Source organism: Procambarus clarkii, chromosome 44, assembly GCF_040958095.1.
Source record: "Procambarus clarkii isolate CNS0578487 chromosome 44, FALCON_Pclarkii_2.0, whole genome shotgun sequence".
In the NCBI taxonomy this organism is placed as follows: Eukaryota; Metazoa; Arthropoda; class Malacostraca; order Decapoda; family Cambaridae; genus Procambarus; species Procambarus clarkii.
This window is the reverse complement of record NC_091193.1, coordinates 16,914,994-16,937,528: the sequence shown is the minus strand read 5'-3', so window position 1 is coordinate 16,937,528 and position 22,535 is coordinate 16,914,994. Positions and strand designations below refer to the sequence as shown.

Below are 22,535 nucleotides of genomic sequence, written 5' to 3'. Positions count from 1 at the left end.
TGGAAAAAACTTTGCCCATTGGTTTCTGCCTGGTCCGGGAATCGAACCCAGGCCACAGGATTAAGAGTCCTGCGCGCTGTCCGCTCAGCTACCAGACTCCCTTAATCTACCAGAGTGTGTGTGTGTGATGAGGTAATAAATAGATAATAAATAGTGTGATATGAGATAATGAATGCAAATAAATAGCCGACGAATAGAAAGACGGAGTCCAAGAGCTAAAAGCTTGATCCTACAGGCACAAATAATAAATACACGCGCGCATCAGCATCGATATTTTGATGATCCACAGTTGTCATCTCTTAACAGTATACTGTATATGACCTAAACCATTCATTTTCTGTTGGAATTATCATAATTATTAGTCAAAAACTGGTTTTCTAATAAACTTGCAGGGGGAGTGAAACAGGGTAGTTGCTCTAACATTGTGTTTCTTCCATTCAGGTTTCACAGGGCGGAACTGTGAGGTGAATATTGACGACTGTCACAATCACATGTGTCAGAACGGCGCCACATGTGTGGACAGTGTTAACACCTATACATGTGCCTGTCCGCCCACCTTCACTGGCCCTTACTGCACAGATGACGTCGACGAGTGCGCCGTCAGACCCACTATATGCAAGGTGAGGGAGTTTTCACTCCTGCTTAACTCAACTATGTATCATCGTTATCGCCTAGGCCGCCACTACCCACCTCACCTCCCACCCACTCCACTCCTCTACCTACCTTGAGGTTACCTTGAGGTGCTTCCGGGGCTTAGCGTCCCCGCGGCCCGGTCGTCGACCAGGCCTCCTGGTTGCTGGACTGATCAACCAGGCAGTTGGACGCGGCTGCTCGCAGCCTGACGTATGGGTTACCTACTCCACTAACAATTAATTACCATCGTCATCTTGCTCATCACCTCCATCCACAACATAATACAACCATCTCCACCCACAACAACCAGAGCCCACAGTACAACCCCTTACACAACAGCTACCAACATACTCAACATAACCACTCACCCACAACACAAACCACCCTCACCCACAACACAGCCATCTACATCCTACAGCCATCACCATCACCCACACCAGCGACATGCACAACGCTACCACACCATCAACATGTACCAAACCACAACATTCACAGGCAGGGTGAACACGGGTCACTGGTCTGATCAATAGTTGGAAATGGTTGTGGGTTTTTTTTAGGTTCTCAATGTGAGAATATTTTTGAAACACAAAATTTGTCTATGAATACCAGTATTTTTAGCAAATATGGAATAACTCAAAATATTATACGATACTCGTATGGAATGAATTTATAGTAATTTCTGGCGTATTTTCCAGAACGGAGCAACCTGTACCAATACTCAAGGCGGGTTCTCGTGCATCTGTGTCAACGGGTGGACGGGAGACGACTGCTCTGAGAACATCGACGACTGTACAGGGGCGGCGTGCTTCAATGGCGCCACCTGCATAGACCGGGTGGGCTCCTTCCTCTGCCAGTGTACGCCAGGCAAGGTGCGTGACTCCATGCCTGTATGAATCATTACGCCCTTCAGTGGAATATATTTTGTTGGAATTGTATTACTATCATGTTCTCGTGTTTATTTGTATTAAATAAGGACGAATTAGATGCAAAAAAGTGTATTATACGAGATTCATGTACTGTATTTACAAATTTCCTTTAGAAACTATTTCTACAGTTTCAGTAACAGTTTAATTTGAATTATGCATACGTTGGGTTCAATGATATATTGTACTGTACCTGTAACGAATTCGTTTGCAGATTATGTAACAGGCACATACGCATACTGGTTCAATGCATGTCAGCTACTGCATCATGTTTCGTATAAGATAAAGTACGGGGGGGGGGGAACTACTGGTTCAATGAGGTTTGTTTTTCTTCATAATAACCCTTATTTCTAGTATCACTCTGACATTTACTGTCATATAAACTTCGACGTACTGATTTTTACTGACGTGTGTGTGGCAGACTGGACTGTTGTGTCACCTTGATGATGCGTGTGCCAGTAACCCCTGCCACCCAGGCTCCATGTGTGATACTTCCCCTATTGACGGCGGCTATATCTGCACCTGCCCGCCTGGTTACAAGGGCGTCGACTGCACTCAAGACATCGACGAGTGCCAGGATGGCCTTCCCTGTGAGCACAACGGCACCTGTGTCAACACTCCAGGATCCTTCAGGTATGTTTTGCCAGTCCGTGTCCTGACTTTTATCTTAAATGCACAACTCTATAATGTAAATTTAAAATAACAATCTGTAATGGTCATATTCGGATGTGACGCTGATGTTTTGTATCACCAGGTGTGACTGTTCCAAAGGCTTCACTGGGCCTCGGTGCGAGATCAACATCAACGAGTGCGAGAGTAACCCGTGTCACAACCAAGGCACGTGTTTGGACGAGCGCGGCGCCTTCCGCTGTGTGTGTATGCCAGGTAAGTTACATATATTACCATTATGCAGTTTCCCAATTTCATTTGTGGGGAAAGCATCGGCCCGGAGGAAATAAGTAATATAGTAAAAGAATGTTATTTCTATTAATAATAATATAAATAAAAATAACACATCCATTAAAGAACTTAAAATAAGAGCTGCATCGCGGGTAAACATGCACTGACAGACTGCAGCGACCCAGGTGCTTCACAAGACCAGGTGTGCAGTGAATGAGGAGCCGGTCGGCCGAGCGGACAGCACACATGGACTTGTGATCCTGTGGTCCCGGATTCGATCCCGGGCGCCGGCGAGAAACAATGGGCAGAGTTTCTTTCACCCTATGCCCCTGTTACCTAGCAGTAAAATAGGTACCTGGGTGTTAGTCAGCTGTCACGGGCTGCTTCCTGGGGGTGGAGGCCTAGGTCGAGGACCGGGCCGCGGGGACGCTAAAGCCCCGAAATCATCTCAAGATAACCCGTCACGTAACTGTCACTCTCCAAACCTCCACACACCATTACTTCTTTCACGTATGCCGTCACTCAGTGTTTTCTTCACAAAGCATTTATATTCCCCAAAAGAATAACTTGTAGATTTAATTTATTTTATTTTAGAACTATTTTAAAAATCAAGAGGGAGGTGAGGGTTGGCATTCCAAGTGATGTTTCAAGTTCACTCCTATTCAGATCACAACATTCGTCTCAAAAATATGTATATTAGGCTACTCCAAAATTTCTACACGCCAGAAGTGAAGGGTTAATCATAGCAGTCCTCTTTACTTTCCATTTACATAGTATTGTTATATATTTTTACCATATATTCCGCCGAGTCTTATTTGAGCAATAAGAATAGTTAAAGATACTTGATTTATCTTTGGATTGTGTACACGTTCACAATCAAAAGCTCAAGAGTTTTAAAATTACAAATTCTTAATAATTGTAGCAGCTATCTATGATTTCACCTCCAGACTCTTCCTTTAAAAATGTAAAGCATGAGCATTTTTATGATCTCTGCGGAAGAGGAGGATAATTATCAACAGAAAACACGTAGCCTGGAAGACCCAAGGACAAGTAAGATGGCACTAATTCGGGAACCTTATGGGGGGGGGGGGAGTAAAGTAAGTCATTATCAGAAGACGGCACCAAGTCCATCTTATGGGGAAGCATAAATACTAATTGAGAGTTAACTTTTTTATCAATGCCTTTAAATTGCATTACCATATTTCAGAAGAAATTTAATTATATAAATTAATTTACAATATTTTGTACTAGATGGGGAATTACCCATCTTTTACACATACAAAAAGGAGGCCCTGGTCGATGACCGGGCCGCGGGGACGCTAAGCCCCGAAATCATCTCAAGATAACCTCAAGATACCCAGCGATGCCTTGGGTCAACCAGGTGCCCTCCATCACCTCGCCCACACCCTCCCCATTTCCCATCACCCCCCCCCCCCCCCCATCTTCCTTGCACACCTTCCCCACACACATTCTTCCTGCATCACCAACGCATCCTTCCCTGTCACCCCCCCTTCCCCTTCCCCGACCCATTAACTGTAATAATTTTTCCTATACACAGTCTCCATCAATGTAACCAAACAGTTGTGCCCAGAATGCAAAATTGTAATGTCATCTGAACATACGTGTTACATGTCAACATATGAATACCTAAATATTTAAAACTGATGCTGAAGTCTCCGGCATAGGGGCCGAATCCCATTCAAGGGGAGCATGGGTTCTTACCCAGACTTCCCTATGACACAGCCCATAAAATCACTTTTAGTCCAGCAAAGTTTAATGACTATCTTGAGGTTATCTTGAGATGATTTCAGGGCTTTTTAGTGTCCCCGCGGCCCGGTCCTCGACCAGGCCTCCACCCCCAGGAAGCAGCACGTGACAGCTGACCCAGGTACCTATTTTACTGCTAGGTAACAGGGGCATAGGGTGAAAGAAACTCTGCCCGTTGTTTCTCGCCGGCGCCTGGGATCGAACCCAGGACCACAGGATCACAAGTCCAGCGTGCTGTCCGCTCAGCCGACCGGCTCCCTAGCGTCTGCCCAAGCGTCTGGCCTACAACCTTGGAAAATCATTATATTTGATATAGATATATAGATTTATTGTAAAAAATTGTACTGCGTAGGGAAATTTGAGTCAAAGCCATACAAATGTGGATTTTTAAAGTATCCACAAAACGAATAAAGACCCTTTCGTTTATTGGTGGCAGTAATAATATATTTTATCATCGTTGTGGACAGGAAGCCTGTACTTGGGCTCATCTCCCGAGTACCATCCGACTGCTAGGTAAGCAGAGGCATTGGTTAAACGGAAACGTGCCCAATCGTTTCTGTCCTGCTTGGGGATTTAACTTTTGTTCCACGATTGGGGACAGGTCATTTGGAAATTGTATATCATCACCAGGACACTTAGTGTATTTAATGTATTGCTGAACAAGTTAACGTCTTTTACCTGGACTTAAGACTGTTCCATTACATTAAACTGCTTGTTATACAATTAAATGATAACGCACGTTAAGCTTGGCTATCAGAACTTCTCAGAACTTTATTATTATAATTACACGTAAAAAAAATAAAAAAAAAAGAAATGGCCGGTCCCGATACACGATCGCTGTGTAGTGTTCGAATTGAGTTTTGTAATAAAATTCAAACAATACTTTTATGACAGTGGTACGCCGTTATAGTTGACATTGACATGTAATCAGTCTTGTGGAGTACTCAGTGCATAAGACTGTTATTCTTATGCTGTTATTGCATGGTACCTCCCCTTGCCAGCCTCCACCTCACATGCTTCTCACACCCGCCTCCGGCCTACCCAATTATATCCCCCCCCCCCACTTTACTCGCGTTCGTGCTGCCAATTGACCAGTCAGTAGCTGCGTAGAGTTCTCGTGGGGTTCTGATTGGTCGGCAGTTGTTTGGGCATAATCACATATACAAATTTAACCAATCTTATTTCGTGTTTGAATGACCGTGAAATAATATTGGTATCTTGAAGCCTAGCGTTACTAGGGGGATGATTCAGTGGGAACAATTGAGTGAATTAGTTTCATGTTGCCTTCTTGCTTTCTACAGTAGTTTTGTGTTAGACGAGCACAGCTAACTTTGGGGGGTTAAAGTTAACACGGCGAAGAGTTAACTTTCATAACATTTGTATTCGTAGTTTTGTCTGACTGTACATTAACTTAATGCTGCCCAGAGGCACTCAAGCTGCTGAGTGCATGGCTGCTGAGGGCTGACTTCACTCAACGATTTTACATCAGCAATAATCTTAGTACAACCTTAAAATGTAGCCAGTTTTTGTTATTGTGTTGCTTGTGAGGGAGATGGAAGTTGTTGGGGGATGGGTACTGGAGCAAGTCGTGGGTAGTGGTAGAGTGGGGGAGGGGTAATTGGAGAAGGTCGGGGGTAGTGGTGGGTTACGGGTACGGGGTACGAGTAGGGTAGGGTAGGGGAGGGGTGAGGTAAGCCATGTTGTTACTGCAAGTAAGGCGGGGCCAGTCGTGACTCCACACCCCCACCATCCCTCCCTAACCCTCGGCCACCACTTGCTTTTGAGCGTATTTTGGTTTTATGGTTTGTCAGCTCTTTAGATAAACGCTGTGCACTAAAATACTCACGATATTTAGGCCTTACGGAGGATAACGATATATATATTACTATATTTTTTAAATCTTTTACAATGTAAACTTTGAATTGATGCCTATAAACAAGCTCAGAAATTGATAGTGAACTCCCAGCACCCCATCAAGCAGGTATCAAGCAGATAGAGTGGCAGCAGATGTTAATTAATTTAAGACATTTGAGATGGACTCTTACATTAATGTGTGTATATTTTGTGCTGGGCTTCGGAAGAACACAAGAATGGCACAAAGCGATAGCGTAATGATACATTCACTTGGCTGGACTTTCCAAATTGTGCCTATGTGGGACTGGGGTTACAGCTAGATCTATGATCTATGATCTAGCTGTAATCCCCGTCTTCTAGCTCTTGTAGATAGAGGTATGAAGATAAAAGTAGTGTGCCTGGTATCCAATGTCCCGTAGTCCAATTGATGACTAAAATGGAAATTGCATTGTCAATTAAATACTACGGTCAGTTAACAATTTATTTTATTTATTTATTAATATATACAAGAGCTCTACATTCTTGTAGTCACCAGCACGCAAAGCGTTTCGGGCAAGTCCTTAATCCTAATTTTCCCTGGAATACGACCCGCCAAATCGTTTAACAACCAGGTATCCATTTTACTGTTGGGTGAACAGAGGCTACAGTTAAGGATCGACGCCCAGTAAATCCTCCCCGGCCTGGATACGAACCCAGGCCAAAGCGCTCGCGAAACGCCAGGCAAGTGTCTTACCCCTTCGCCACGGGGACTGCACATAACTGTGTATCAGGTTCAACATGTAGGAAACATTTTGTCGGCGACTTTAAAGTGTTCAGCGAAAGGTTTCAATCAATTCGTGAACACTAAGAATTTAACATTTACATACACAAAACAATCAAAATATATACATGTCATCTATCATTATCCCTTTTTATATATTAGCAGCTAACACATGGCACATCAGACGCCACTTACCATAATAAATGTGGCAGCTCAGAGCCAGCAATGATGAACAGTTCAGAAAGTAAGTGTATTAAGTAATAATACGCACAGTACTGCAGATCCCTCGTTCTGTTGTCTTTCATCTAGTAAAGATTATCAATGCACTTTGTTTATTCCTTTTAGTATTATACGCTGTGATCTCTGAAGTTGTTAGATCGAGTTCTCTTTAACTGTTCTCTTAAGTGATCTCTCCTCGCCTCATCCCCATAACCCAGATGACATGGGTGGAGATGAACCCATAACATAGTGTGGATTACACCAGCAACCGGAGTTGATTTGCCTGTCCCCATCTTTAGCGCCGTACCGTCCCGGCACGTGGTGGTTGGGACCATCCCGGCACGTGGTGGTTGGGACCATCCCGGCACGTGGTGGCTGGGACCATCCCGACACGGGTGGTTGGGACCGTCCCGGCACGTGGTGGTTGGGACCGTCCCGGCACGTGGTGGTTGGGACCTAAACGAAAATGTGGGCGAGCAAAAATCCTACACACGGTGAGGGGGTTATCTTGACACATGGTGCCTTGGTTTGGTGTAGGATTCATCCACATGTGGCGAGTTCCAACGGTCGTGAGGAACCATCCTACCACGTGTTCTGAGACCATCCCACCACGTGTTCTGAGACCGTGCCAATATCAGCTCAGGAAATAATTTAAAACTGATGTTATATTCACAAACAAGGCTGTGCCGAAGTCGCCCACATCCTAAACTTTCTCACCGAACACAATATTGCTCGTTATTACCACAACACTTGGCCACTGCTGTCGAGTAAGACCTTCACACTGCATCTGAGACTTCTGTGCTCACCCAGCTGTGCTTGCGGGGGTTGAGCTATGGCTCTTTGGTCGAGTTAGGGAGCTTGTCTTAGGGAGAATAGGGTGGTAGGCTGGTCTGTGTTCGGGAGAATAGGGTGGTAAGCTGGTCTGTATTAGGGAGAATAGGGAGGTAGTCTGGTCTGTATTAGGGAGAATAGGGTGGTAGGCTGGTATATTCACAATGAGGTCAGAGAAGCTTAAGTTCTATTGCTTTTTACTTCAGTCGGAGCGATTCATTGTGTAGCTTCAGCTCCCGAGTCCCGTCTCTGAATCGTGACTGAAGTTATTCCTTGTTTGGTGTTGAGCTAGGCTTATGTTTTGTGTTTGTGTGTAGAGAAGATGAACCTTACCGCCTTTCATACATTATACCATTACGAATTTAAGTAATTTAAGAATGTATACGGCATCTTGAGCCCTTGGCATTCGAATGTGGTTTGGAGGAAGCACATGAGAGTACGGAGAGCAGTGAGGTGGTAGTGGGGGCGAGGGTGACGAGTTGTAGAGATTAGGACGGGAAGTGGGATGTTCCCGCCTGGGGAGTTGGTTTTGGGGAGGTTGGGGGGGATGTTGGAGCAGGAGCAGGGCACACGAGTACGCTACGCTACTGTATAGATTTTGTATTGGGGGGTTAAATTTTGTTTTCATAGAATAACAGAAACGGCAAATTACAAATGCAATAAAGATCAGGAATGAATATCGCTTAAGTTCTTGGGCATCAGGTGGCATATCGGTTTTTAGGATCCTTTGTTCGGGCTATGCAGACAGAACACGTACGCTGACCTCGCCCTCAACTTTAAACTTTATTAAGAGCTGGTAGGACATCGTACTATATACTTACTAATATTTTGACTATATATATCGCCATTGATTCAGTAAACAACTCTTTAGTGTCAAGCACAAACTGGCATCATTTGGTAGCCCGCGGCCACACTTTCTCAGGCAGGCGAGCCCAGCCCAGCGGCCCGGGCAGCTAAGGTTGCCCGGCCGCAACAAATCTTCTCATACCCGCCCTTACCAACTTGCGCTGGAGCGGCGTCATGGACCACTGCCACAATGCCAACTTTTTGCTACTAAGAAACCATTAAAACTACTTGTTGGATTGATTATTAATTGTATTCAGAAACGACCCTTTGTATTCAATATCATAATTTAGATAAAATAACAAATTTCATCTCCCTCGTATAACATGTACAAGATAGTTAACATGTGATAGTTAACACTCACGTATAACATGTGAGTGAGATAGGCCTTTAGGCCTATCTCACTCACTTTAGTGATGTAAAATGTTAGTATTATTAAATGGGTTATTAAAACATAAAAAAACATTATGATATATACCACTTTAAAAGTTCACCTGTAATACAAACAAGGGGCAACAGCTTCAAGCTCAACAAGCTCAACAATGTATGACAGAAAACAGGAGATGCTTTTTTCAACCATAGGGGTTATAAACCCATGGAACCGCCTACCCGCCGAAGTCGTAAATGCCAAGACATTGCTAGAGTTCAAAATTCAGTTGGAAAAAATCCTCAGGAAAAATAGGGGAGAGGGTACCTTTGACAAGGTGCTGGCTTTCTGTTCCCGTCGAGGCCACTAGATATATGGTGGCTGTCAGGTAAATTTCCTAAAGGAATTCATGAAAAGTAGAAGCAAGGTAGTCTATATTGTAGCATACCCCTTTTTTACCAATCACGAGTGACCTTACCACTTCAACTTTTGGTGACCAGACTTTTTTTATGGTCATCTTTGGAGAATTAGTCAGAATAGTATTCAGAGGAAAACTAATTGTGTGGAATAAGGCTATTCTAACTGACCAAAACTGAAGCCCAGTTTCTCAAGTGAAATATTTAAAATTATGTAAAATGAATCTATGTAAAAATCAGTTAAACCATACTAGTGCTGTCCATAGAGGAAGTTAATGATACATAGAGCAGGTTCTTTCTCCATGCAAGGAGTGATAGGTAAATGAAGCACCGAGTAGACTTTATGCAAAGTAATTACATACCTGTTAGATAATTGATGTTACCCAACTTCAGCACATCATATAACATCTTCAGCTATCATTGATGCTATGAAAACAATAAATTACCTATGCTTATGCCATTATAGCTATGATTACCAATTAAAAAATTTAATTAATTTAGCTATCATTGTTGCTATGATTATACTGTTCTACCATGAAATTTCATGTTCAGATATTCTTTTGTGTCAGAATCTATATATAAAAACTTGTATGCTATAATATTTGATCATTATCAATCTCAAGTCACTATAGAGCTCAACTCCTTAACACACTTATTCTTCTTTGTAATGGCTTTCTTCTGTAATACCTGACAGTAAGGGGTAGCTTACCTGTGAGCCATGTCTATATTTTTTATTGCTCAATGATAACATACTAGGACTACTAACATCTCTCTTTTTTTTTCCAGGATACACCGGACAACACTGTGAGGAAGATGTTGACGAGTGTGCTTCACATCCATGCTACAATAATGGAATATGCAGTGACCTCATAAATGAGTATCGGTGCAGCTGCACACAGGGTTTCACCGGACGACAATGTCATATCAACATTGATGACTGTGCATCTGAGCCATGTCGGCATGGTGGTACTTGTGTGGACCGAGTGGCTGGCTACAACTGCCGTTGTAGTCCTGGATTTACTGGAACAAACTGTGAAACTAACATTGATGATTGTCTCTCCTCACCTTGCCACCATGGGTCATGTGTTGATGGAAATAATTCCTTCACATGTATGTGTCATCCTGGCTACACAGGTTTACTTTGCCAAACCGAGATTGACGAATGCATGTCAACTCCATGTCAACATGGAGGAACATGTAAGAATCATGTAAATAATTATAAGTGCCACTGTCCTAATGGTACAGCTGGCATCAACTGTGAATACAATATCAACGAATGCTTCAGCAATCCATGTCGCAATGGTGCAAAGTGCAAAGATGGCATCAATGAGTACAGATGTGAATGTGAACCTGGGTACACTGGGAGATTTTGTGAAACTAATATCGATGACTGCTTATCTCACCCCTGTGCAAATGGCGGTGTTTGTATAGATCAAGTGGATGGGTTTCACTGCCAGTGCCCTTCAGGTTACTACGATGCCCGATGTCTTTCAAATGTGAATGAATGTGCCAGTGATCCCTGTCTAAATGGTGGGTCTTGTTATGATGATGTCAACAGATTTAACTGCAAGTGCCCACCTGGGTATACTGGCCACCGTTGTGAGCATGAAATTGACGAATGCCAATCAAATCCTTGTCAACATGGCGGTACTTGTCGTGATGCTCTTAATGCTTATACTTGTATATGTCCAGCTGGATACTCTGGACGGAACTGTGAATCGAACATTGATGACTGCCTAAGTCGGCCTTGCAGGAATGGTGGCACTTGTATTGATCTAGTAAATTCATACAAGTGTGTGTGTGAGCTTCCTCACACCGGGCAAAACTGTGAGGTGCGAATGGATCCATGCTCACCCAACAAGTGTCGGCATGATGCTCGCTGTACACCTACAGCTAACTTCCTGGATTTTACCTGTGAGTGTGAACTTGGCTACACGGGCCGTCTTTGTGATGAGGACATAAATGAGTGCAATGTATCACCTTCACCCTGCAAAAATGGTGCTACTTGCAAAAATACCAATGGATCATATTCTTGTCAGTGTTCTATTGGATATGAAGGCCGGCAGTGCACTATTAACACAAATGACTGTGCAATACAGCCCTGCCTTAATGGTGGTACATGCCTTGATGAAATTGGAGAATATAGATGTTTGTGTGTTGATGGTTTTGGAGGAATTAATTGTGAAAGTGATCTTAATGAATGCGCATCAAACCCATGCCAGAATGGAGCCACTTGCAATGACTATGTAAATTCTTACACCTGTAGTTGTCCTTTAGGGTTTTCGGGAACTAATTGTGAAATTAATGATGAAGACTGCACTGAAACTTCATGTATGAACAATGGCAGCTGCATTGATGGTATAAACAATTATACATGCGAGTGTCTCTCGGGGTTTACTGGTTCTCATTGTCAACATCGAATTAATGAATGCCACTCAAATCCTTGCAAAAATGGTGGTACTTGCAGTGATCATGTGGGATTCTTTACGTGTCACTGTAATTATGGCTACACAGGACAACAGTGTGAACGTCTAGTAGATTGGTGTTCTGCCTCACCCTGCTTTAATAATGGAGTATGCAATCAAACCGAGAACCGCTACAAGTGTGAATGTCTATCTGGTTGGACTGGTTTATTATGTGATGTCGAGATGGTGTCTTGTGCCACAGCTGCAGCTAGCAAACGTGTTATTCCCTCAAAACTTTGTCTTCATGATGGCAAATGTCAAGACATTGGAAATACCCATCAATGTAAGTGTGCTGTTGGCTATACAGGCTCTTATTGTCAGCACGAAATTAAAGAATGCGACTCCCAACCATGCATGAATGGTGCAACATGCAATGACCATATAGGTACTTACTCTTGCTCATGCCGCCCAGGGTTTCAAGGTCCAAATTGTGAATATAATGTTGATGATTGTAAACCAAACAACCCTTGTCAAAATGGAGGTGTGTGTCACGATCAAGTGAATGGATTCCAGTGCTCCTGTCCTCATGGTACTCTCGGTAAACTGTGTGAGATCAATACCTATGACTGTTATGAAGGTGCATGTCATAATGGTGGAAAGTGTATAGATAAGGTTGGTGGATTTGAATGTCACTGCAAACCCGGTTATGTAGGTGCAAGATGTGAAGGGGATGTAAATGAATGTTTGTCTTTTCCATGTGTGAGAGAAGGCACTGCAGATTGTGTTCAGCTTGTAAATGACTATCGTTGCAACTGTCGTCCAGGATTTATGGGACGTCATTGTGAAAGCAAGAGAGACTTTTGTGCTGAATCTCCATGCCAAAATGGAGGAGTGTGCAGTAATACAGATAGAGACTATTCTTGTCATTGTCCAGAAGGATTCACAGGTAAATCATGTGAGTTTCCAAGTGACAATTGTGCTTCAAATCCCTGTAATCCAGGTGAAACATGCAGGCCATATGAGAAAGGAATTGAATGTGTCCCAAAACGCCATCGGTCTCATCAGTGTACGCCAAACCCCTGCACACACAATGGCAAATGCCTTGATCGAATTACATATTATGAATGCCAGTGCCCACCACATTGGAATGGGAAAAGGTGCGAAATGAATGATCCCACATTTAATGGTGGACTTGGTCAAGTTCCAGATACAGCTGCCATTACTAATATTACCTTTGAAAGAGAAAAATGTGAACTTCATCGCTGTCATGAAAAGAAAAATAATTTGCGATGTGACCCTGAATGTGCAAGTATTGCTTGTGATTATGATGGCTATGAATGTTCTTTGGGTCGTAATCCCTGGGCTTTCTGTCAAGCTGATATTGCTTGCTGGCAGGTTTTTGGAGATGGAGTATGTAACACACAGTGTAACAATGCTGGATGCCTCTTTGATGGTTTGGATTGTCGGAAACCTGTTGGAACCTGCAATCCCATTTATGATGCTTATTGTGCTACAAATTATGAAAATGGGCATTGTGATCAAGGTTGCAATGTTGCAGAGTGTGGATGGGATGGGCTTGATTGTGAAAATGAACCACCATCAATAATGTCAGAGGGACTACAAATAGTTGTTGCAACTGATGAAGCTGATTTCCGGTCTGCCAAAAAGTCATTTGTAAGAAAATTAAGTAGTCTCTTAGGAATACATCTTGTTATTAAACGTGATCAGTCTGGTGTAGAAATGATCTACCCTTTTAAGGAAAAAGGTATTCAGGGCCTTTTGGTGTACTTTGAAATAGATAAACGCCGATGTGAAAAAGAATCCCAATGCTTTGATAGCGTCACCGATATAGCAAATTTCTTGGCTGCAAATCAGCTTCGTTTAGGTAGTGATGCAGGCATTCCAATTTCTGGAATCTATGAAAATGGACCTCCAAACCCTCCACCTGGGTACACATACATTATTGTTGGCATTGTATTTGCCTTAGTGTTAGTTGGAATCATCTTCATGGTAGTTACAAATAATCGCAAGCGATCACGAGGTATAACCTGGTTTCCGGAAGGCTTCTTTCCTAAATACAGCACTAGTTCAAGTGCAAGTGCTGAACCCACACGAAGAAAACCTGATGGCCAAGAGATGCGCAGTTTTAATAAGGGGGCATCTGTTCATCACCTTGCTGACATTGATGATGGGATGAGCCGAGGTTTACCTATGCCAGGCCCATTAGGTGATTGGTCCGATGATGATAGTGAACACCCACCAATTAAACGTTCTAGACATGAAGCTGGTTATTCTGATCAAACTCATCTCACTGACTACGATGATGCTAATGATCCTCGGGTTTGGACACAGCAGCATCTCGATGCTGCTGACATTAAAAATCCTGATTTGCTGGCATTAACTCCTCCCCAAATAGAACCAGAAGAACAGCGTGGTATTGCTGGAGAAGTGGATCCTAAAGGACCCATGGGTCTTACTCCACTAATGATTGCATCATTCCGTGGTGGTGGCTTGGAGAGTCACACTGATGAAGATGATAAAGATGGATCAGCAGCAGTAATTCAAGAACTCATTGAACAAGGGGCCAAGTTGAATGCTAAGATGGATCGCACAGGAGAAACCTCTCTTCACCTTGCAGCAAGGTTTGTAAATACTGTACTGTTTGGAACATTTTGTTAATATAATTTTGTTATTAGAAGATGCTTACATACCTGAAATTCTTTACTAATTATTTTTTAGAGGCTTATGTAACTGAAATTGTTTAATATAATTGTTCTAGGTATGCAAGAGCAGATGCTGCTAAAAGGCTATTGGATGCAAAGGCTGATGCAAATGCTCAGGATGCAACAGGCCGTACACCTTTACATGCTGCTGTTGCTGCTGATGCTCAAGGAGTTTTCCAAGTAAGTGTAAAAAGAGCACATTCCAGTAAATACTTATATTTCCACACATTTACAAATATTATTCAGATATACATGGCTTATTTCAAATAAATATTTTATTAAAACAAAAAATGCTGTAGCAGACAAAAAAAATTTTTTTATTTATTTTTATACTTGTAAATTTAACTATTTGATCCAAAAAAACGGATGCTTAATTTTGAGTGATAATTATGGCCATCAAGTTTCAAATAAATGTAGTAACAAATTTAACTAGTTATATTAAGCAGTCTTAGCTAAATTTATTCAGTTATTTTAGGCTTTGGCCATTAATACTGTGATCCAAAAAATCACTTGCACACCTTTATTGTGTAATTAAGCTTTGGTAAAGTTGCCTTTCTTCAGACACTTATTGATGTTCTTGGTGGATTAAATAAATACAGTAGTAATATTAGTAGATTTGCAAGAGTTATGGTATGAATCGAAGGAAAGACATTCTATAAAATTACACTTATATGCCACTTATATGCTTAATTACACTGTATGTGCCAAATCCACGGATGTACTGTAGTAACTAAAATTGGCAGTGTCTGTAGTGTCAGTGCACACCATATGTCTGGACATCTAGGTGCTGGTCTCCAGATAAATGGGTAATCTGGGTGGTCTTGCTGATGCTTGATATCATAGGTCTTTTCTTATTGGCTACACTAGGTCACATGACCTGTAAGTGTCATCAACAGATGCAATAGTAGAGTTTTATCAGGAGCCATCTTGTCTGACCAAAATAATACATAAAAACTCAGATATAACTTAAGATCAACTTCATTACACAAATTATACACCCTGATATGCAACAACAATCATGAAACACTGATCTAAGTGTGTGGGAAAACAACATTGAAAATGAAGTAAAACTGCAATATTTTCAGCTGTTAAACTGGTCTTCTTCAGCAATTAACTGCTGAAGGTGGCTGGTTTAACAACCAAGAACATTAGATTGAAATTGAACCAGTTTTCATTTATTGCATATTTTGAGGTTATGCCCCCTTAACACTAGTGATCTCAACAAGGACCAACCTTGTCAAAGGTTCTTCCCTTTGGATAATCAACAAAATAGGGCATTAAACCAGTGCATAAAATACATGTATGATATTAGACAACTGTACAAGCATTTACATATATCTCATTTCCAGATACTGCTGCGAAACCGATCAACAGACCTCAATGCCAAAACAAATGACGGGACAACTCCTCTAATTCTTGCTGCACGTCTGGCCATTGAAGGCATGGTCGAGGACCTCATAAATGCTGATGCTGACATAAATGCTGCTGATGATTCTGGCAAAACAGCTCTGCACTGGGCTGCTTCTGTTAATAATGTAGAAGCTGTCCAGATACTTCTTGCTCATGGTGCCAACCGTGATGCCCAGAACAGCAGAGTAAGTGTTCCTGTTGAATGTATTACTGTACTTAATCTTTTAAGTCTAGTTCCAAGTGGTCACCACATCGCTCAGCCTGCTGATGCTGGCAATTTGCATTCAGACTGGCAACACATCCTGGAATCTGGGATTTCCTGGAGTATACTATCTAGTTTGTTTAAATAGTTGAGGATCTGTTGGGAATGAAACGGGCCTGATACCTGAGTGGACAGCTCTCGAGATTTGTAGTCCTGAGGTTCCGGGTTCGATCCCTGGTGGAGGCGAAACAAATGGGCAGAATTTCTTTAACCCTGTTGCCCCTGTTCACCTAGCAGTAACTAGGTACCTGGGAGTTAGACAGCTGCTATGGGCGTGTGTAACAAAAAGGAGGCCTGGTCAAGAGCGGGGACGCTAAGCCCCAAAATCATCTCAAGATAACCTCAAGAATGTTCCTAATATTTGATTGGGGGATATTAAAAGGCTTTGTCCACTTGATGTTTATACTTATTTCAGCATGCTAGTTTTTTTTTATTATTTTACATATTTCTCTATGCCCCACTTTTGTAAGAACTCATTTTAGTGCTCATATTATGAAATGGTTTGTGTCATGAGCAGGGAAGGATTTGTATTTTTTTAAATTAAAAGATTGCTGTACAGTACAGATTTTTGTATTAACAGATATACCAGCACCCCTTTATTGCTTGCAATTGGAAAATATATATTTTCTCTAATAAAACAAAGTAAAAATTATAATGTAATCCTTTATAAGCAAATAAATATTTTGTAAATAATTTATTATAATTCTAATTTCTTTTCAGGATGAAACATCATTGTTCCTTGCTGCTAGAGAAGGAAGCTATGAAGCTTGTAAAGTGCTGTTGGACCACTTTGCAAACAGAGATGTAACAGATAACATGGAGAGGCTTCCTGAAGATGTTGCTAATGAGCGATTGCATCACGATATTGTCAGACTACTTCGTGAACATCACCCACGCTCTCCACAAATGGCACAAGTGGTTACTACAACTCACCTTGTGCCACATCAGCATAACCAACAATCTCAAAATTCATTAATGTCACAACAGATGACTCCACAACCAGCTCAGCGGACTAATACTCAGCCAAAAGCTAAAGCTCGACGGCCAAAGTCTTCAGTTATGTCCCTTCCAGGGGGATCCATAAATACTCCAGTAAGCCCTGATGGTACGACATCGATTAAGCGTAGTTCCAGTGTTAAAAAGAAACGTGAACCTAATGGGGTGCCCAGTGTGGAATCCCAAACTCAGCCCTCACCTCTCAACTCTTTAGGTTCACCACATGGAGTATTTGATGCTGCTTCAAGTCCTTTTGAAACAGGCTTATTTACTGGTGGCATGAGTGGACTGAACCCACATTTTGCAGAGGTGGGAGTAACTCAGCCTCCACCATATGAAGAGTGTGTAAAGGGTGCAGTGTCATTGAGTAATCTTCCACACATTGACCATGATAATAATCCCTTCAGCTATTCAAATATGATGGGAACTCATCAACACCAGCACCAACAAGGTCATGTGATTCACCAACGACAGCAGTCGATGCCAGCTTCTTTCTCTCCTCAGAGTCAGACTATGTCTCCACCACACCACATGACTCCACCTCACTCATCTCCACAACATGTGCAGTCACCACATACATCAAGCCTTGTAACCTCTCCAGGCAAAATGCGGCCTGCTTTACCCACTTCTCCCACACACATGGCTGCATTAAGGCATGCAACAGCTACTTCGGGATTTGAATTCCCAACTGGAAGTGCTACTGCATATAGTCTGCAAGGTCAGCAGCAGCAACATCAAGGAAGTAGTGGGTTTTATCCACATTTCCCAACCCCACCATCACAACACTCAGGAGTTGAGGCAACACCACAGCATAGTGTTGCTCCAACTACGCATGATGCATTTCCTACACCATCCCCAGAGTCCCCAGGCCAGTGGTCCTCTGCATCACCTCGAAGCCAGAGTGATTGGTCTGAAGGAGTAAGGTCTCCGCTGGGCCCTCCAGGGATACCCCCTCATCATCAGATTTTCCCTGGGGGACAGCATCAGCATCAGCAGCAACAGCAGCAGCAACAGCAGCAGCAACAGCAACAGCAGCAGCAACAGCAGCAACAGCAGCAACAGCAGCAGCAGCAACAACAGCAGCAGCAGCAGCAGCAACAGCAGCAGGGCCCTCCACAACCTCTTGGACTACCTTCACAGGGCTCTATCTACATTTAGATCCTGAAATCTATTTTGTGCCAATAGTCCTTCTGTGTACAGTGCTGCATGTACCATATCTGCCTGGACTAATTTTGTCCTGCTCTGTAAATAATGCGCTAATAACTATCCTGCTGTACTTAGTGTTCAAATGAGTACAATCAACTATATATGGACCTTCATTTATTGTTGGCCAAGTAAAATACGGCATGGACCGTTGTGTACAGTGTTCACGAGGAACAGTTTGCAATATAGTTGTAGTGGTGAAATAAAGGAGTGTCTTTCATGGGTTGCTCTGTGATAGCTGTGCTCATTAGCGGCATCCTGAGCACAATTGTGCATTCTAAATTAGTATGGTTGTCAAACTTAAAGAGTTGGCATTCATTTGACTTTTTATTTTCGGCATTATGAACTTTTCACATTATGGGAGTATAAGGGAGCCCTCTTGTGCACATAACTTATCACGGTGGCTCTCATCAGATTAGACAGTGTTCATTATCCGTGACCATGTTAAATGTGATACGTTGTTTAGTATGTGAATTTTATGACCATGTCTTCATTTAATTTGTTTATTAGCTAAACGCTATGTCAGTAGTAGCATAGGACTTTGAAACCCGATCTCTTTAGGATATTTTAAATTATATTTTTGTTTTCATTTCCTTATGAACAAAAGATATTTGAAATTGATCATTTTTAAAATTCAGTTTATATATATTTTATGTTTAATTATATAAGACATGAATAAATGTAAACCAACTTAAAGGGTGCTTTGTTTTGGAAAAAGTGCCTGTTGTAAATTACTACTCACTACTTGTTTTCAGTATTTGTAAGAATTTGTTAAAGAATGTCATTTGCAGTGTGGGCAATCCAGGACTAAAGCGACAACCTTTACATACAAATATATATCTATATCTATATACAAATACACACACACACACATACATATATTCAGTATATAATATCAACATGCATAGATAAAAGTAAATGAATTGCATTTATGTAAAAGAATTTCTCAATTTTAATGCATTAATACTCTCAATAATGGTCAACAATGCCCACACATGCAAAGCCCATACCTCTGGGTCTTTGAATGCATGGTGTATGAATGCAAGCATTATGTCAGAATGAGGATGCAAGTAAAATATGCAAATAAATACTTGATTTTGTATTGGGTTGTTTTATTTGTGTCTACTGGGTAAGTGTTTTGAGATTTTTCAGTTGCCGAAGCATAATTTCAGACGTACAAAAATTTCCACTTTAGCTTTTGAGCCAGGTTGGTGACAAAGTGTATATGTGTGTGTGCATTTTTATTTATATATATATATTATATATTTAATAATATATATATATACAGTATATATATGTTGTACCTAGTAGCCAGAACGTCGTACTTGGCCTACTATGCAAGGCCCGATTTGCCTAATAAGCCAAATTTTCCTGAATTTATATATTTTCTTCATTTCTTTTCTTATGAAATGATAAATCTGTCCATTTCATTATTTATAAGTTAATTTGTTGAAATTTGAGTTAAAACTAACGTAGATATATGACCGAACCCAACTAACCTTACCTAACCTAACCTAAACTAACACAACTAAGTCAATAATTTATGTTCCTTATATAATATATTAATAATAATTCAAATAAACGTATTGGAAACATTTTATTGAAAATAAAGAAAATCACTCGGCCTATTAGGCAAGTCTGGCCTTGCATAGTTGGCCAAGAAGTGCATTCTGGCTACTAGGTACGGCATATATATATATATATATGTCGTACCTAGTAGCCAGAACGCACTTCTCAGCCTACTATGCAAGGCCCGATTTGCCTAATAAGCCAAGTTTTCCTGAATTAATATATTTTCTCCAATTTTTTTCTTATGAAATGATAAAGCTACCCATTTCATTAAGTATGAGGTCAATTTCTTTTTATTGGAGTTAAAATTAACGTAGATATATGACCGAACCTAACCAACCCTACCTAACCTAACCTAACCTATCTTTATAGGTTAGGTTAGGTTAGGTAGCCGAAAAAGTTAGGTTAGGTAGTCGAAAACCAATTAATTCATTAAAACTTGGCTTATTAGGCAAATCGGGCCTTGCATAGTAGGCTGAGAAGTGAGTTCTGGCTACTAGGTACGACATTATATATATATATATATATATATATATATATATATATATATGTCGTACCTAGTAGCCAGAACTCACTTCTCAGCCTACTATTCAAGGCCCGATTTGCCTAATAAGCCAAGTTTTCCTGAATTAATATATTTACTATAAATATTTTCTTATGAAATGATAAAGCAACCCTTTTCTCTATGTATGAGGTCAATTTTTTGTTATTGGAGTTAAAATTAACGTAGATATATGACCGAACCTAACCAACCCTACCTAACCTAACCTAACCTATATTTATAGGTAAGGTTAGGTTAGGTAGCCAAAAAAATCTAGGTTAGGTTAGGTTAGGTAGGTTAGGTAGACGAAAAAACATTAATTCATGAAAACTTGGCTTATTAGGCAAATCTGGCCTTGAACAGTAGGCTGAGAAGTGCGTTCTGGCTATTAGGTACGACATATATATATATATACATACATACATACATACATACATACACACACACACATATATACATACATACACACAAAATTTTGTTCCCTAATTCAATGTATGAGGTTATCATAACATCAACTTCTTCACTATCTTTGGGGCAAGGAGTTCGCTTGGAAATTATAGAATACAGTATTACGGTATGACACAAAAGGATGGTCAAATATGTTTTGGTACATGCCTTCATATTTACACATTATGACCCATTGCCTGACAAAAATAAAAAATTGGAAACTGTCTTGGTTTCAAACCTCTTCTGATGCAATGGATTTTTCATTGTATCTAATCATCAGTAATACAGAGGTTCAATTAGGTTTTTGTTAATTTAAATGATGTACAGTAATATGCTTTTGATGCAAAAATCACTGGGAAAAGTACATTTTCAAACTTTAGTGGTCCAGCTGCATTGACAGCAGTGCAGCCCTTTTCAGGTCCTACTAGAACCCGATTAGAGTGCAAGGAGAGGTGACAACAGATGGCCAGAAACACTAGACAATTGAAGTTAATGTTAAAAAAAAAAAAGAGTTTAAAAAGAGGACTGCATAAAATTATAGGAAGACTTATATAAACTCCAGGAGTGAACAGACAAATGGCTGTTAAAATTCAATTCTAGCAAGTGAAAGGGAAAGTAGACTAGGAGGCATTTACCCTAAAAGGGTAAGACTAAAAGAAAGATTTGAGAGTGGATATATTTCCAACACTAAAGGTGCGCACACACGCACACAGAGGGTAACGTCTGTAGCAAATAGGAAGCTGGCACTGGCAAAGCATTAGAAGGTCATTCAAGACACTAAATTTACCCGAGAGTAAAAACAGACGAAGATAGAAAGCTGGCGGTTTGTCAAAGCTCTCCCCATTTGCCCGGATGATCTTTTCTATTTAGCACGACCCTTTGTTTTCTGTTTTAACCATTGTTTTATCCATTCCAGTATTCTCCCATTTATTCCATGTGCCTGTAATTTCCTTGCCAGTCTCATTTGTGGTACCTTGTCAAAAGTTTTAGCAAAGTCAATGTAAGCTACATCTACCGGAAGTCTTTTGTCTGAATAGCCGGTTACCGTTTCCAGAAATGTGAGCAGGTGAGGGAGACAGGATCTATTTTTTAACAAATCCGTGATGCGTTGATTTTACAAGATTGTTTGCTGCGATATGTTGTATGATTCCCTTAAGATTCTCTCCACGAGAGGCAGATGTGTGATATCAAGCTGATCGGATGGTAGTTTTCTGCCGAGCTCTTTCTTCCTTTCTTAAAAATGGGGGTAACATTTGCACATTTCCAATCCAGGGAAAATTGGGTGCGGTGAGTGTCTCCATGGACATTCCTGCAATACCGTCTGTGTTGGTGTGTGGACGATGCCTCAAGTTCAAGTATGTTTAAGATGAGAAGGAAATACATCTCAAAGGGATAGAGTAGCTAAGGCTATTTCTACCCGGTGCCTCAGGTTGTCGAAGCAGCTGCTGTGTTGCGTGACCTTGAGT

The 22,535-nt window shown here is 41.2% G+C and overlaps 1 protein-coding gene across 2 annotated transcripts in view; it reads left to right on the top strand.

Annotated features, from left to right (window-relative positions):
* The window catches only part of N (neurogenic locus Notch protein), a 143,388-nt gene extending 123,774 nt beyond the window's left edge, over window positions 1-19,614 (top strand). For both annotated transcript variants that reach the window (XM_045725899.2, XM_069300667.1), the window contains 8 exons: window positions 442-620; window positions 1,329-1,502; window positions 1,978-2,189; window positions 2,311-2,441; window positions 10,300-14,560; window positions 14,698-14,821; window positions 15,991-16,236; window positions 17,034-19,614. In XM_045725899.2, the coding sequence (XP_045581855.2) occupies window positions 442-620; window positions 1,329-1,502; window positions 1,978-2,189; window positions 2,311-2,441; window positions 10,300-14,560; window positions 14,698-14,821; window positions 15,991-16,236; window positions 17,034-18,467 (6,761 nt within the window). In that variant the 3' untranslated portion in view covers window positions 18,468-19,614. The remainder of the gene's footprint in view (window positions 1-441; window positions 621-1,328; window positions 1,503-1,977; window positions 2,190-2,310; window positions 2,442-10,299; window positions 14,561-14,697; window positions 14,822-15,990; window positions 16,237-17,033) is intronic.
* Window positions 19,615-22,535: the final 2,921 nt, after the last annotated feature.